At 56.0% G+C, this 17151-nt stretch overlaps 1 protein-coding gene across 1 annotated transcript in view; it reads left to right on the top strand.

The window, feature by feature from the left end:
- Positions 1–17151, top strand: part of DDR1 (discoidin domain receptor tyrosine kinase 1) — a 30107-nt gene extending 12956 nt beyond the window's left edge. Inside the window, 18 exon segments of the mRNA XM_073310937.1 lie at positions 2061–2163; positions 3689–3704; positions 3706–3735; positions 3737–3920; positions 4701–4847; positions 4960–5062; positions 5875–6061; positions 6392–6638; positions 7327–7485; positions 7736–7899; positions 8245–8443; positions 9776–9886; positions 10485–10723; positions 11691–11818; positions 12732–12932; positions 13170–13404; positions 14202–14351; positions 15340–17151. Coding sequence (XP_073167038.1) covers positions 2061–2163; positions 3689–3704; positions 3706–3735; positions 3737–3920; positions 4701–4847; positions 4960–5062; positions 5875–6061; positions 6392–6638; positions 7327–7485; positions 7736–7899; positions 8245–8443; positions 9776–9886; positions 10485–10723; positions 11691–11818; positions 12732–12932; positions 13170–13404; positions 14202–14351; positions 15340–15480 — 2744 coding nt within the window. The 3' untranslated portion in view covers positions 15481–17151.

Genomic DNA, 17151 nt, shown 5'->3' with positions numbered 1-17151 from the left:
ACGCGCTATCTCAGAGTAAACCAAGTGCCCGCGGGGGGTGGTGTGTGTGTTTGGGGGGGGGAGGGGAGAGAATGGGGGGGAGCGGGGGATGGGGTGCGAGGGGAGCGGGGGACGGGGCGCAGGGAGTGCGGGGGGCGCTGGGTACGGGGGATGGGCTGGGAAACGGGTGCTGGAATAGGAGTCGGGTGTGTGCGGGGGGGAAACGGGATGGGGGGGTTGGGGGGGGATGGGGGTGAGCAGGGGAGGGGGTGCGGGGTGTGGAGGAGTGGGAGGAGCAGGGGATGGGTGAAAGGGGAGCAGGTCATATCCCCCCTCCCCCAGCAGGGGGCACCCCCCCCCCCCCATGCAAACCGTGTTCGCCGTCGGACTTTGTGCGCACTGAAACATGCGTGTTCGCACCCGCAGGAACATGCTCCGTACACGCTAAGGCACAGCACGGATCTGATTCCCGCCCGCAGGGGAGCGTCTCTCACACTCACACACACAGAGTGAGAAATGCCCCGCGGCTCCTCAGCCCTCCTGGGGGCCCCCCCAATTCCTCACCCCGGGCACAGGCGGGAGGGGAATCCCTGACACTCCCCCCCCCCCGCCCCCAGCCTGGCCTGGACTCGGGTCCCTCCACACCTGCCCCTCCAGCTGGGCCCCGGGCGAGGAGAGAAGTTCTGGGTGTCGGGTGCTCCTGGATGGGAGCGGGGGCGGGGCACGGGCTGCATGAGCCGGGAGGGGAGGGGAGGGGTGGGGTGAGTGGGGAAGGGAGGGGAAAGATGAGTGGGGAGGGGAGGGGTGAGGTGGGGAAGGGAAGGGAGGAGTGAGTGGGGAGGGGAGGGGAGGGAAGGGAGGAGTGAGTGGGGAGGGGAGGGGAGGGAGGGGAGGGGAAAGGTGCATGGGGAAGGGAGGGGAGGGGTGAGTGGGGAGGGGAGGGACTGGGGAACAGCTACCCAGAACAGCTCTCTGCAAAGGGAAGGTTTGCCCAGCACTAAGATGGGGAGGGGAAAGGTGAGTGGGGAAGGGAGGGGTGAGTGGGGAAGGAAGGGGAGGGGAAAGGTGAGTGGGGAGGGGAGGGGTGAGTGGGGAAGGGAGGGGAGGGGAGGGGTGAGTGGGGAGGGGAGGGGTGAGTGGGGAAGGGAGGGGAGGGGAGGGGTGAGTGGGGAGGGGAGGGGAGAGGAAAGGTGAGTGGGGAGGGGAGGGGTGAGTGGGGAAGGGAGGGGAGGGGTGAGTGGGGAGGGGTGAGTGGGGAAGGGAGGGGAGGGGTGAGTGGGGAGGGGAGGGGTGAGTGGGGAGGGGTGAGTGGGGAGGGGAGGGGTGAGTGGGGAGGGGAGGGGAGGGGTGAGTGGGGAAGCAGGAAAGCAGCAGGACAGGGCCATGGCCAAGTGGCTTGGCTCATGTGTGGGGCTGGGGTGCCCCCTGGTGGCCAGATTGGGGACTCTCCCCTTTCTCCTCCCCCTACTTGCTGCTAGAAGACCCATCCCCCCCCCCGCAAGCCCTGCTCCCCAACCCAGGGGTCCCAGCTGGGCCACGTTACCCCCCACAGTCTGTCTGCCTCAGGCTATGGGGGAATGGATTGGGCTGGGGGCCGCGGAGGGGGGGATAGGTAAGGGGACTGGAGGATGGGGTGGGAGGAGGGCTCTAGGGGTCATATGGACGTGATGAATAGGATATGAGGGGGAATGTAGAGGAGATATAGGGGCAGGTATAGGGGGTTGGTGGGGTGTATAGGGGCTGGAAGCGCTATATGGGCCAGGTAGAGTGAACATAAAGGGCAGACAAGCTATGGATGAGCTTATAGGGCCCGGGTGGGCTATAGGGGATCTATAGGCCCAGGTGGTCTATTAGGATGTATGGCTGGGGGGAGTCTAGGGCCTGGGTGGGTTTTAGGGGTGTATTGGGGCCAGGTGAGCTATAGGTGAGTTTATAGGGCCTTAGTGGACTATCAGGGTGTATAGGTCCTTAGTGGACTATAGGGGTATATAGGGCCTGGGTGGGCTATCAGGGATGTGTAGTGGCTGGGTGGGCTATAGAGGGTGTATAGGAGCCACTCCCCATTCGCTCTCTCTCTGCAGCCAAGTGTCGCTACGCGCTGGGCATGCAGGATCGAACCATCCCCGACGAGGATCTATCTGCCTCGAGTGCCTGGTCTGACTCCACGGCCGCCAAGCACAGCCGGTGAGTGTCTCTCCTCCCCGCCCCACTGCGAGATGTCTCAGCCTTCCAGGGAGACCCTCCAAGAACAAACCAGCCCCAGATCTCCTGAGAGACCCTACAAGAACAAACCAGCCCCAGCTCTTACCCTCCAATAACAAACCAGCCCCAGATCTCCTGAGAGACCCTACAAGAACAAACCAGCCCCAGCTCTTACCCTACAGTAACAAACTAGCCCCAGAACTCCTGAGAGACCCTACAAGAAGCAGTGGGGGCAAAAAACCTATCTGGCTTTAAGATTAGACTCGATAATTTCATGGAGGAGATGGTATGATGGGATAACATGATTTTGACAATTCATTGATCTTTAACTATTCATGGTAAATAGGCCCAATGGCCTGTGATGGGATGTTAGATGGGGTGGGATCTGAGTTACTACAGAGAAGTCTTTCCTGGGTATCCGGCTGGTGAGTCTTGCCCACATGCTCCGGGTTCAGCTGATCGCCATATTTGGGGTTGGGAAGGAATTTTCCTCCAGGGCAGATTGGAAGAGGCCCTGGGGGTTTTCGCCTTCCTCTGTAGCATGGGGCACGGGTCACTTGCTGGAGGATTCTCTGCTCCTTGAAGTCTTTAAACCACGATTTGAGGACTTCAGTAGCTCAGACATAGGTGAGAGGTTTTTTTGCAGGAGTGGGTGGGTGAGATTCTGTGGCCTGCGTTGTGCAGGGAGGTCGGACTAGATGATCATAATGGTCCCTTCTGACCTTAATATCTATGAATCTATAAGAACAAACCAGCCCCAGCTCTTACCCTACAAAAACAAACCAGCCCCAGATCTTGAGAAACCCTACAAGAACAAACCAGCCCCAGATCTCCTGAGAGATCCTAAAAGAACAAATCAGCCCCAGCTCTTATTCTACAATAACAAACCAGCCCCAGATCCTGAGAAACCCTACAAGAATAAACCAGCCCCAGATCTCCTGAGAAACCCTACAAGAATAAACCAGCCCCAGATCTCCTGAGAAACCCTACAAGAATAAACCAGCCCCAGATCTCCTGAGAAACCCTACAAGAATAAACCAGCCCCAGATCTCCTGAGAAACCCTACAAGAATAAACCAGCCCCAGATCTCCTGAGAAACCCTACAAGAATAAACCAGCCCCAGATCTCCTGAGAGACCCTACAAGAATAAACCAGCCCCAGATCTCCTGAGAGACCCTACAAGAATAAACCAGCCCCAGATCTCCTGAGAAACCCTACAAGAATAAACCAGCCCCAGATCTCCTGAGAAACCCTACAAGAACAAACCAGCCCAGATCTCCTGAGAGACCCTACAAGAACAAAGCGACCCGGGTGCGTATCAAAGATGCTAGGATAACAAATGGGCCTATGTAGGACTGTGGGGCACCCCTACAATAACAACCCGGCCCCAAATCTTATCGGAGACCCAACGGTAACCAAGTGGCCCGCGCAGCCCCAGCATTTCCGAGAGACCCTACAATATCCCCGGGGCTAACCCCCCCGTTGTGGGTCATGTCCCCGGGCGCAGGCTGGACACGAGCGACGGGGGACGGGGCGTGGTGCCCGGCGGGGGCCCGTTTATCCCAACGACGCCGAGTTCCTGGAGGTCGACCTGCGGCGTCTGCACTTCCTGACCCTGGTGGGCACCCAGGGCCGCCACGCCGGGGGCCACGGCAAGGAGTTTGCCCGGGGCTACCGCCTCCGCTACAGCCGTGACCAGCACCACTGGCTCGCCTGGCGGGACCGCTGGGGCAGCGAGGGTAGGGGGAGGATGTGGGGAGGGGCAAAGGGGACAGACTGCTGGGGCAGCAGGGTGTGCGGGGAGGGGCATGGGAAGGGGAAGGGAGGCAGATGAGGGGGTGGAGGGGCAATGGGGCTGCGGGGGGCGGGTGTGGTGAGGGGACAGCGGCAGGAGGGGTGGCAATGGAGGGAGGGGGGCAGTGAGTTGGGGAAGGTAGGTTCATGCCCAGGCTCCGTCATGCTGGACTTTCCCCTTCTCTCGCCACCCCCGTGACATCATAACTGTCGTCCTGTGATGTCACGGCTCCCTGTGACATCATTGTCTGTGACCTCATGACCCTCTGTGAGGTCTCCTCAATGCGACTTTGACATCATGACTTGTCTGTAACACCAAAACCCCTTGTATGTCACATCATGCCCGCTTGTGACATCACAGTCATCTCTGTGATGTCATTGCCCCTTCAGACATAGTCATTGTCCACCTGCCTGTGACATCCTCCTACCATGTGACTCTGAGGACACCAGTCACGGTGGGGGTCACAGTGTTACAGGGATCATCCGGCTCCTGCAAGAGGGTGATGACATTACTCTAGGCTGTGATGTCACAATCCGACAACGCTGACATCAAATGGGGGGGGTGGAGGGTGGCAACACCATGGTGTCATGTGATGTTGTGCTGTGATGTGATAGGGCCCAGGGCTGTGATGTCTGGCCGTGGGGGAGGTCCCAATGGGGTGGGTGGGGCTGGCGCGAGGGGCGGGGCTCCGGCTCCGGGAGTGATTAACCCCTCCCGGCCCAGGTGATCTCTGGGAACGAGAACACCAACGAGGTGGTTCTGAAGGACCTGGGGCCGCCCATCATCGCCCGCTACGTGCGCTTCTACCCCCGCGCCGACCGCGTCATGAGCGTCTGCCTGCGCGTGGAGCTGTACGGCTGCATCTGGCGCGGTGAGGTTCCCTGCCCCCCACCCCCTACTTCGCTCTACCTTCCCGCCCCCCCCGCCCCACATCGTGTGGGTCAAGGTGGCTGACGCACATCCCTCTGTGTCTCCCGCTGCAGACGGGCTGCAGTCCTACACCGCCCCCCTGGGCCAGACCATGGTCCTCCAGTCGGAGCCTGTCTACCTCAACGACTCCACCTATGACGGCTACAGTGTCAGCAAGTGAGTTTATACTGCCCCCCATACCCGTCCCCCACCCCCACCCCCATTGATCCGCCCCTTCACACCCTACTCCACTCTCTGCTGGCCCTCCCACCCTTGTCCCCTGGCCCCCATCCCCACTGACTCCCATGTCCCCCCCTGGTGAACCCCCACCCAAACCCCTAAACAAACACTCTGCCGGCCCCTGACCCCCTGCCTGGTCCCCTAAACAATCCCCTTCCCCCTCAGCTAGATCTGAGAATGAGTGAGTAAATGGATAGGCAGGCCAGAGAATGAGTGGATGGATGTATCTGACAAGGTAGAACTGAAGATGGTTTGACGGATGAATGGAAAGATAGATCTGATGATGGATGGATGGATAGATAGACCTGAAAATGAATGGACCTGGTGGGCGGATGGATTGACCGGAAGGTGGAAGGATCTGGTGGGCGGATGGATAGATCAGATGGATCTGGTGGGTGGATGGATAGACCGGAAGATGGGTGGATCTGGTAGGTGGATGGTTGGATGGATCTGGTGACTAGATGAGTAGATGGGTGGATGGATCTGGTGGGTGGATGGATAGATTGGAAGATGGGTGTATTGACTTCTCCTGTAGGTCCCCCTTCCTGTTCCCCAGTGTACCAGCCTGATACATTGGTCTCCCCCATCTCACTCCCTCAGTGCCAGAACCCAGGAGTCCCAGCCAGTCCCCCTCCTATGGGTCTGGAGGGACCCCTGGGGGCCATCCCCCTCCCAGTGCAGCACCTGACTCAGGGCTGGTGGGGAGCTGGCATTACCCCTGTCCATGGTGCTATGTCTCCTCCTGGCAGACTGCAGTTTGGGGGGCTGGGGCAGCTGACGGATGGCGTGGTGGGGCTGGACGACTTCACCCAGACTAAGGAGCTGCGGGTCTGGCCGGGTTACGACTACGTGGGCTGGAGAAATGACTCCTTCCCCAAAGGCTACATGGAGATGGAGTTCGAGTTCGACAGCCTGCGGGCCTTCACTTACATGAAGGTACCGGGACACGGGGCCTGTCCCCTCTAGGTGGCACTGGCTGCGATCTGGCCCCAGGGCGGGGGACTGTCTGGCTCAGGTGGGTGGGGAATGGGATATGGGGCCTTTTCCCTCTATGGGGCTCCAGCTTCCATCCGGCCCCAGGACAGGGACTGGCTGGCTCAAGGGAATGGGGAATGGGACACGGGGCCTGTCCCCTCTATGGGGCGCCGGCTCCCATCCTGCCCCAGAGTGGAAGAACTGGCTGGCTCAAGGGTGCAGGAATGCGGGAATTTGCCCTCTATGGGGCGCTGGTGTCCTCTCCGTGGCTGACCCTCCTTCTTCCCCCAGGTCCACTGCAATAACATGCACACGCGGGGGGTGAGCATATTCCGGCAGGTGGATTGCAGGTTCAAACGCAGCCTCCCCACAGCCTGGGAGCCTGAACTCGTCTCCCACATGCTGGCCGTGGACGTCAAGGACCCCAGTGCCCGGTCAGTCACTGTGCCCCTGGAGGGGCACCTTGGGCGATTCCTACAATGCCACTTCCACTTCTCCAGCACTTGGATGCTCTTCAGTGAGATCGCCTTCCTCTCAGGTGAGTTGGGTTCGTTCGTTAGCTCATCCATTAATCAATTAGTTTGTTAGCTCATTTGTTCATTCAGGGTCTTTGGCAAATTTTTTTGTAGGTTCGCTCATTATTTATTTCATTAAATCTTTCATTAATTAGTCAGTCTTTCTTTTGTGAGTTTTTCCGTGTTTTCCTTCATTAGTTGGTTAGTTCGCTGGTTGGCTGGCTGGCTGATGGTTAGTTGACTTGTGGCCTGGTTGATTGGTTGTCTGGTGAATTTTGCTGGTTGGTCGGCTAGTTCATTGGTTAGCTGTTTGGTAAGCTTTTTGATTGGCTTGTTGGTTGGTTAGTTTAGTTCATTTGTTGGGTTCATTGGCTGGTCAGTTCCTTAATGAGTTGGTTGGTTGGCTTGTGCTTTGATTGGTTGGTTATGCCATTGTTTAATGTGTTGGTTACTTTGGTTCATTTGTGGTGGGCTGGATGGTAGGTGGGTTAGTTGGTTGGTTGGTCATGTTGATTGGTGCATTGCTTTGTTGGTTCATTAGCTCTTTATTTTGTTCTTTCATTGATAGTTCTCTCACTCATTAATTAGTTGGTTCTTGTTGATGGTTAACTCACTGGTTCTTCTTTTACCCCCTCTCGTTCTTCAATTAGTGTGTTCCTGAGTTCATTCTTTCATTTGTCATCCATTCATTCGCTCCCTCTCTTTCCCCAGATGTGGTGGACAACGTGTCCATTTCTGGAACAAGCCACTGGCCCCCGATGGCTGGCCCCCGGCCCTCGGGCAGGGGTGCTGCAGCCCCCCCTGTTCTGGAAGACCCTGGCTCCCCACTTCACAGAGACACTGGGGTCACGTCCAACCTCACACTCCAGGGTAAGTTTCAGAGTAACAGTCACGTTAGTCTGTATTCGCAAAAAGAAAAGGAGTACTTGTGGCACCTTAGAGACTAACCAATTTATTTGAGCATAAGCTTTCGTGAGCTACAGCTCACTTCATCGGATGCATACAGGGTAAGCCACTCGGCAAGGGGTGGGACAGTGCACGCGGTTACTGTGGCCTTCTTCCCTGGGATCCGCCCACTGAGACTGGTCCCAAATTTTCTCCTTTTCTCTCTACATTTCAGACCTCGAGGTCCAAGGAGAGTCCAAATCTGGCCAGCCAATCGCCAAGGATGATAACAGCAATACCTCCATTCTGATTGGCTGCCTGGTGGCCATCATCCTGCTGCTATTGGTCGTCATCTTCCTCATCCTTTGGAGGCAATACTGGAAAAAGATCCTGGGGAAAGTAAGTGAGATGGGGCCAGGGGGCTGCAGGTTGGGATTGAGGGGCCCTGGCAGAGCTGGATAGGGATGTGAGTGTGTGTTATATTTGCCATTCGGTGGCATTACAGAGCATATACCTATATATTCCTTAACACGCTTGCTGCTCCTACATTTTGTGGGGCAGACATGAATCAGGACACCTGGGTTCTGGCCAAGCTCTGGGGGTTGGGATTGGGGTCTAATGGGTTACAGCAGCAGGGGCTGGGAGCCAGGACTCCTGGGTTCATTCCTTACCCTGGGTGGGGGGGGAGTGGGGTGTTGTGGTCAGTGTCAAGGGCTGGTGTGATCTCTCTGCTGCCCCCCTCAGGCCCAGCGGCGAATCTCCGACGATGACCTGACCGTGCACTTGTCGGTCCCGGGTGACACCATCGTCATCAACAACACGATGGGCTCCCAACGCCACTCGAACCGCTACGAGCGCATCCACTCGGGGGAGACCGAGTATCAGGAGCCCAGCCGTGCCCGCATGAAATTGCCCGAGCTTCCCCATGGTGCCGAGAACTCTGGTGAGGGGCAGGGAATCGGAGGGACCCACCAGCCATGCCATGGGGAGAGAGAGGATCCATCCAAGCATGGAGAGCCAAGGCCAAGGGGACAGGATGGTAGATGGAAGGGGTGGGAGAAAGAGGTGGATAGGTTGACAGGCAGATAGACAGATGGGTGGACAGGCAAATGGATGGATGACGAGATGGAGGGGTGGGTGGGTGGATGGACGGACGGACGGACAGGCGGATGACTGTATGGATTGATGGGTGGATGGATAGGTGCACAGACAGGAAAATGTGCAGATGGATGGCCATATGAGTGGATGGATGGATGGATAGACTGACGGGAGGATGAAGGGATGGATATATGGCTGGATGGTGGACCGGCGGATGAAGGGACTGATGGATGGACAAATAGGTGGATGCATGGATGACCACATGGATGGATGGGCTGACAGGTGGATGAATAAATAGGTGGATGGATGGATGATGGACAGGTGGATGAAGGGGCAGATGTCTGGATGATGGACAGATGGATGAAGGGATGGCGAGATGGATGGATAAATGGATGGATGGACATATGGACAGATGGAGGGATGAAGCGATAGATAGCAGGATGATTGGCTGACGGATCGAGGGAGAAATGGAGAAGTGGGCAGAAAAGGGAGGGAGGGAAAGGCAGAGACCAAGAAGTGGCGAGATGCAGGGATTTCAGGGGGTGGAGGAGGAAGAAAGAGCAGGAATGAGAGAGAGAGGGTCATGGAGAGTGTGAATGGGGAAGGGCCAGATGGAGGAAAGGAGGCCCGTGGCAGAGAGCAGGAGGGCTGCAGGAAGGGGACAGAGAAAGCCAGGAAGGAAAGATGGATGGAGGGAAAATCCATGGTGGGCAGAGAGATGGAAGGGGGAGGCAGCTTCCTCCCATGCCCCCTTCTCTGGTGCTGTCCCTCCCCCCTCAGCTGCAGATTTGGGACCCCCTCCCCCATCCTGCTGTGTTTACCCCTCCCATCACATCTCATCCTGTGTGTCCTCCCCCATCCATGGCCACAGAGAGTGACTGACGCCCGGCTCTGGGAGGGGAGTGGGGTCTAGTGCTTAGAGCCATGGGGCTGGGAGCCAGGACTCCTGGGTTCTATTGCCCCAGAGAAGGGGCCTGGCTTTATTACCCTCATGTGTCAGGAATGTCTGTCTCCCTTCCATTGTCTCGGGAAAGATGGGGTCTAAAGGGGAGGAGCATAATGCAGCCCCACCCCCTTCCCCATGCCCCACCCCTCTCGTGTGCGTCTGTCAGTCCGTTCTCATCCATCCGCTTGTCTCTCCCTCCCATCCCCGCCCCACATCCCCTTCTCCCGACAGCTCTGCTGCTCAACAACCCGGCCTATCGGCTCTTCCTGGCCACATACGCCCAGCCAATGGGAGGGCTCGCTCGCCCGCCAGCCGACGGGGCTAAGCCAATCAACACAGATGGTAAGGAGGGCGCCACGTGGCGGCCCGACCTGGGAGCGCAGCAGCTAGTGGGCTGCATTCCTCTGTCCCCCTCTAGGGGGCGCTCTCTGCTTCCCACCTGTCCGACCTTCCACCCTGTCTGCATGCATAACCCAGGTTGGCATTGACCCGTGGCCCTCTACTCCCATGAACCTCTCTGCTTTGGCTTATGGGACCGGGAGGGGTCGGGGCTTTGATAAGAGATAACATTGTACCTTCAGCTCTGCAGGACTCCTCATCCTGATGCCAGGATGCAGCTGGCTCTGGGGTGGGGCGCATTCACACATAACGACGCTGCAGAAGGATCCCTTGCCTGATATGCAACCGCTTCCGGGCTGGGGCAGCTGTTCATACATGGATCCCTTGTCTGGCATTGAGTTGCAGCCACCTCTGGAGTGGAGTGGCTGTTTATACAGAGATCCCACATCCGTCGCTGAGAGACAGCCAGTTCTTGGATGGGGCAGCTGTTTATACAGGGATCCCAGCACTGAGATGCAGCCAGCTCTGGGGTGGAGCATATCAGGGTCTCCCCACTGACAGGAACATCCCCGCTAACCCCCAGTCTCTTTGCCCCCCGCAGCCTGCAGCGGCGACTACATGGAACCAGACCCTGCCGGGGGCCAGGCCGCGGCGCAGAACAATGTCCCGCACTACGCCGAGGCAGACATTATCAACCTGCAGGGGGTGACGGGCGGGAACACCTACGCTGTGCCTGCTGTGGCCGTGGACGCGCTGGCCGGCAAGGACATGGCCCTGGGGGAGTTCCCCCGGGGGCGTCTCCTCTTCAAGGAGAAGCTAGGGGAGGGGCAGTTTGGAGAGGTGGGTCCCTGAACCCCATGCGCCGTCCTCCCTTCCCCGCCACCGTCCCAGCTTTCCGCCTGCTTTCACTTCGGCTCATTCTCCCATTGTGCCCTTCATGTTGTGCTTTCATCCGTTCTTCCATTCTTCATTCCTTTGGTCCTCCCCTGAGCCTTTCGTTCATTCCTCCGTCTGTTGGTTTTGCCACTCACGAGTTCAGCCTTTGCCTCGGGCACTCAGTCTTGTGTTCGTTTGCCCCTTTGGTCTTTCACTAATTTAGTCGTTCACTTGTTCGTTTATGCATTTGTCGGTTCCTTTGTTCTTTCTGTCGCTAGTGCAGTCGTTGCTCCTTTCAGTCTTCCCTTCATCCATTCATTCATTCGTGGTTTTATTCAGTTGGTAGTGATTTCCTTTTTATCATAACTTCATTCATGAGTTTGTACTTCCTTTGCCGTCTTCACTCATTTGTTTCTTCTTTCCTTCAGTCAGTAGTTTTTCTTTGTTCTTTTGTTTCTTTCATTCGTGCGTGTGTTCGTCTGTGCATTCGTTTATGCGTTATTTGATCCATTTGTTCTTTCATTCGTTTTCCTCCATTCTTTCGTTCGTTCCCTTGGTTCAGCCTCTCGTGTTATTTCATAATTCGTTCTTTTATTCTCTTCCCTTCTTCGTTCTTCTTTCTCTCTATCCATCTGTCCGTTCTCCCTCCAACCAGCCTTGACTCTTACTTTCTCACCTTCTCTGTCTATCTCTTTTCCCAACTCCCCTTTGTTTCTGTCTGTCTTTCTTGGTACACCTGTTTTCCCCTCCACACCTTCCTCCTCCTCTTTCCCCATCCCCGCTCTGAGGAAGCGGGGGGGGGGGGGGGCTATTTTATAGGCGGAAGGATCTGGGAGGCTGCGATGAGTCCCAGGGAGGGTGTATTAGTGGGTGGGTTATGTGGCTGACCCTGCCAGGTGCTGATTGGCTGCTGCTCTCTACCCGCCCTCAGGTGCATCTCTGCGAGGTGGAAAGTCCCCAGGATCTGCCCATTCTGGAATTCCCATTCAACGTGCGCAAGGGGCGCCCCCTGCTGGTGGCCGTGAAAATCTTGCGCTCTGATGCTACCAAGAACGCCAGGTGAGTGCATGAGAGTTGTGGGGTGGGGGGGGGGAGAGGTGGGGGATGATGCTTGTGCAAATATGGAGGATCTCCGTGCACACGGGGGGAGTGATCGTGGAAACACAGGATCTCCTGCTGCAAAGGGAGAGTTCCTTGTGAGACCTCAGGCCATCCCTTGTGAGTGCAAGAGGAGGGACACGTGTGCAAACATGGCACGTCCCGATGCACAAGGAAGGATGCTTCTGTGACCTCAAACCATCTATTGTGAGTGCACAGGGAAGGGGGGGCAATTGTGCAAACACGGAATGTCCCATTGCATGGGGTGGATGCTTCTTACACCTCAGACCATCCACTGTGAGTGCACAAGAAGGGAATGCGCGTGCAAACTCAGAACATCCTGTTGTACTGGGGGAGACAGGTGTGTCACCAGAGACCTTCCTTTGCACAAGGCAGATGGTCGTTTCACCATGGCTCGCTCATCATGACTGCATGAGAAGGTAGCTTGTGGCCCCTTGGACTGTCCCATTGTGAGCATGCGACAGGGATGCATGTGCAACACCAGAATGTTGCACGAGGGGGATGCTTGTGCAGCCGTGGATTATTCCCTCGTGACAGAACGAGGAGTAATGGTCTCAAGTTGCAGTGGGGGAGGTTTAGATTGGATATTAGGAAAAACTTTTTCACTAAGAGGGTGGTGAAACACTGGAATGCGTTACCTAGGGAGGTGGTAGAATCTCCTTCCTTAGAGGTTTTTAAGGTCAGGCTTGACAAAGCCCTGGCTGGGATGATTTAACTGGGAATTGGTCCTGCTTTGAGCAGGGGGTTGGACTAGATGACCTTCTGGGGTCCCTTCCAACCCTGATATTCTATGATTCTATGATTCTATGAGTGCACCATGGGGTGCTGATGAGACCTTTGCCCCCACCCCAAGGAACGACTTCCTGAAGGAGGTGAAGATCATGTCACGGCTGAAGGACCCTAACATCGTGCGGCTGCTGGGCGTGTGTGTGCGGGACGACCCCCTGTGCATGATCACCGAGTACATGGAGAACGGGGACCTCAACCAGTTTCTCAGCAGCCACGAGCTGGAGGACAAGCTGGGGGGCAGCACCAGCGATGCCCCCACCATCAGGTACCCCCCGGTACTATCCCCAGGGCAGGCCAAGGAGGCCTAGCCCAGCCAACCCTGCACCCTGGTGTGGGGCTCGGGGGTCCCAGTGCATGCTGGGAATATCTGATGTTCCCTCCCTTTGTCTACCTCAGTGCATGCTGGGAATATCTCTGACGACATCCCTTCCCACTGCTCTTCTGCTCAGCTGCCCCAGTGCATGCTGGGAATATCTCTGACCTCTCCTCCTGTTCTGTTCAGCTACCCCACGCTGGTCCACGTGGCGGCTCAGATTGCCTCGGGGATGAAGTTTCTGGCCTCTCTCAATTTCGTGCACCGGGATCTGGCCACGCGCAATTGCCTGGTGGGGGAGGGCTTCACCATCAAGATCGCCGACTTTGGCATGAGCCGCAACCTCTACTCGGGGGACTACTACCGCATCCAGGGGCGCGCCGTGCTGCCCATCCGCTGGATGGCCTGGGAGTGCATCCTCATGGTGAGACCCCCCCCCCCACCGGAGGCGGGGTCTTGTGCAGAGGGGGTGGGGCCTGGGGAAAGGGGTGGGGCTAGTGGAGGGAGGACTATGCCGGCATCCTGGGGCGCAGTGTGCAGCCCATTTGCTGGATGGCTTGAGAGTGCATCCTCCTGGGGGGGAGGGGGGGCTGTTGGGGAGAGAGGGCGGGGTCTAGGGGAGAAGGGAGGAGTGTAGAAGTGGGGAATGGACAGGGAGTGGGAAAAGGGAAAGCGGGGGAGTGTGGACGGGGAGAAGGAGGAAGGGAGGGGAAAAGGGGAGTGTGGAAAGGAGAGAAGGTGAAAAGGCTGGAAGAGAGGGGGAAAGGGAGTGAATGGTGTGGGAGTGAGCAGAGGTGGCCCGGCCTGGGGAGCAGGGTAGGGAAGAGAGTGGAGGGGCCTGAGCAGGCTTGTCGGCTTCCTCCAGCTTCTGACCCACTGGCTCCTGGCAGGAGGTAATTTGTTTTAAACTGTGGAGTGCACCCTGGCAGGGAGGAAGGGCATCCCACAGTTTGAAAACCTCTGTGCTAAATGGGAAGCAGGAGTATGGCACATGACCCTGCGTGCCCCCCCGCCCCCCACACATCAGCTCCAGGAGGCGCAAATATGCTTGCTTGCCCCGAGCGCTAAAATGCCTCATTACAGCTCCGAGGAGGAAAGAATTTGGGTAGGGAAAGGGGAATGGGGCAGGAGGAGGGAGCAGGGAAAGAGGACTGGGATGGGGGGGAAGAGTTCCATCTTGGGGTTTGTACACACACGCACTAACCCTGCCCCCCAATGCAGGGGAAGTTCACCACGGCCAGCGATGTCTGGGCCTTCGGGGTGACGCTCTGGGAGGTGCTGATGCTGTGTCAGGAGCAACCCTACAGCCAGCTCACCGACGAGCAGGTCATCGAGAATGCTGGGCAGTTCTTCCGGGACCAGGGCGAGCAGGTACTGGAGACAGGGCATTCCCACCCCCCCCGGGACGCCAGTTCCCATCCGGTTCCTGGCATTGGAATGGCTGGTTCAGGGGGGCAGGGGAATGGGACATGGGGTCTTTCCCCTCTAGGGGGCACTGGCTTCCCTCCAGCTCCAGGGTTGACTCAGGGCGTGGAAATTGGGCCTGTACCCTCTAGGAGGTTGTGACATCCCCCAGGGTACAACCTGGACTGTGGCATCTCTGCACCCCCTCAGCTCAGGGGAGCCCCTCCAGACTTTGCCCTCACACAGTCATCAGCATGTGAAGTCGCACCCAGCAAAGTTACACGAATCCTCTCCCAGCCACTCATGAATAGTACACGGGGAGACACCCACAAATACCCGCAGCTCCAGCCTTGCACCCTAGAAATGTGAGTCTTCTCCCCGCTCCCACACAAATACACAGTTCAATTATTCTTCTCTTTGTCTTCCAAATGATCTGCTGTCCATGTGTCAAAATGGTAATGCCCTTATTTTATATCCTCCTCCTCTCCTTGAGGAACATCCCCCCACCTGCCCTGCTGGGGTGTAGACAAAGCAGTCCCCTGTGTATGTGAGGTTCGAAGCATCTCTCAGGTGAATTGTACATTTCTTGCTTGCACCTTCTGGTTCGTGACATTTGGGGTGACGTGCAAGGCCTTTGTTTACAATCCCTTGTGATTTCTGAGAAGCTAGTCTGTGGGCATTTGCCAGACTCACAATATGTTTCAGTAACAAACATGTAGCAAAATCTCAGTTTACAATCACACACACAGCTTTTAATGGGACAATGATGTTCAGCAAGTTATGACTTTTCAAATGATACCTCTCAAGGCATACTTGGTAATATATCATAACCATATACAAGGGGTGAATATGGAGGTACACTATGTCACAGGTGTGCTGGCTCTGATCTGGCACCAGGGCGGGACAGCTGGCTGGCTTGTGGGATAGGCACTCACTGACCCCTCTCTGCCCCCAGATATACCTGTCCCGGCCCCCTGCCTGCCCCCTGGCTCTCTATGAGGTGATGCTGCGCTGCTGGGTCCGCGAGTCCAAGGACCGTCCCTCCTTCCAGCACATCCACCGCTTCCTGTCTGAGGACGCCCTCAACATGGTGTGAGCCAAGCTGAGCAGAGGGGGCACCAGCCCATGTGGACCCCCAGGCATCAGCTTCTATTCTGCATCTCTCCAGCTACAGCTGTGGGTCGTCTGTGCAGGAGCTTGGGTGGGGAGCTGGATCTGGGAACTGGAAGCTTCTCTACTGGGGCGTCTTAAGGGGCATCTGTCCTTGTGTCTGGCCCTACCTCTATCTGTCCATCCCTGGCTGGCCAGCCTGCCTGCCACTCTAGCTAGCTAGCTCACTTCTCTCTCCAGGCATTCCTGACCCTTTCTATCGATACATTTCTTCTTCTCTCTATCTATTCATCCTTTTTTCATTATCCCACTCTCTCTTTCTCTCACTCATTCACACACAGACTCCATGTCCCTCTCTCACTTTCTCTCTTGTCACCATCTCTCATCCCCTCTACGTCTCTCAATCCCTCTTTCTCTCACTCCCTTTTTTCCCATCTACCCTTCCTTGCTCCTTACTCCTCCCTTCCCTCATTCCCTCTTTTACTCTTCCCCTCTGTATCCCTTGGAGGCTGTTTCTTTCTTTCTTCCCCACTGCCGTCCTGCAGCGGGGATGACTCCAAAAGGGACTTGGCAGAACTGGCTTTGGGGATCAGACTTCTGTATTATTTTAATTTCACTTGGACTGGACTAACACTGGGGGGAAAATAGTGCCTTGGTGTCATGGCACTGGGGTGAACTGAACACTGGATGTAGGAGTTGCTACTGACATGGACAAGGGAAGGGAGGGGTGGGGCGAAGGGACGGGACAACAATGAAATAGCCTGGAGGCAACCAGGCCACCCTCAGAGGAGGGAGACTGGTCGAGAGGGGGCCGGTGATCTGCTCTAACAAAGCAAGAGACACTGTTTGTTCTAGCAGGGCCAGATCCCCAGCTGATGCCGTCAACATCAGTGCAACTGCTGCTGGTTGGCACCAGCTGGGGATCCAGGCATCATTGTTTGTAATTTAATTTTTACTTCCTCCTGAGACTTGGAGCAAGAGATTGTAGATAACATACTACAGAGTCTGGGGGCAGTGAGATTTTCACTGGTGACTAGTGTTTTAGGGTGCATTCATTTTTGTAGAGGGAAAGAGGCACGACGCCAAAGGGCCTTCTCAGAAAATCTGCCTTTAAGGTGCGAAATCACTAATCACTTTGCAAAGTCTTGAGCTGAGCTTCCCAAAGGAGGTGAAGGTGAGTGAAGTGCTCATAGAAATGAATGAGCTTTTGAGCACTAAATTTCCTTAGACTTCTCTGAAATCCCCTGACATATAAATAAATGTCGTAACAATAAATTGGTTAGTCTCTAAGGTGCCACAAGTCCTCCTTTTCTTTTTGCGAATACAGACTAACATGGCTGCTACTCTGAAACCGGTCATATTTTTGTTTCCAAGGAGTAAATATTGGTGACTATGATATAGATTTAATGATTTGGATGTGTATGTTTTTGTCTCTCTCCACCCACACACAACCCTGTCAAATGCTTTTTATTCATTTTTTAAATTCCTTGCTAATCTTGGTAGTTTTTTCTTCTTTTTTACTATTGTTATTTGGAAACGGGATCTGTACATATTTGGCGAGTAGAGAAAAAAAGATTTTTACACTAATATATAGATTTTTGTTGTTGTTGTTTAGTTGTTTCCTTTTATGTGGTGAATAAAAGCTTTGCATTTTCTA

The sequence above is a fragment of the Lepidochelys kempii genome, chromosome 14, assembly GCF_965140265.1.
Source record: "Lepidochelys kempii isolate rLepKem1 chromosome 14, rLepKem1.hap2, whole genome shotgun sequence".
NCBI lineage: Eukaryota > Metazoa > Chordata > Testudines > Cheloniidae > Lepidochelys > Lepidochelys kempii.
This window is presented reverse-complemented; position numbering and strand designations above follow the sequence as displayed.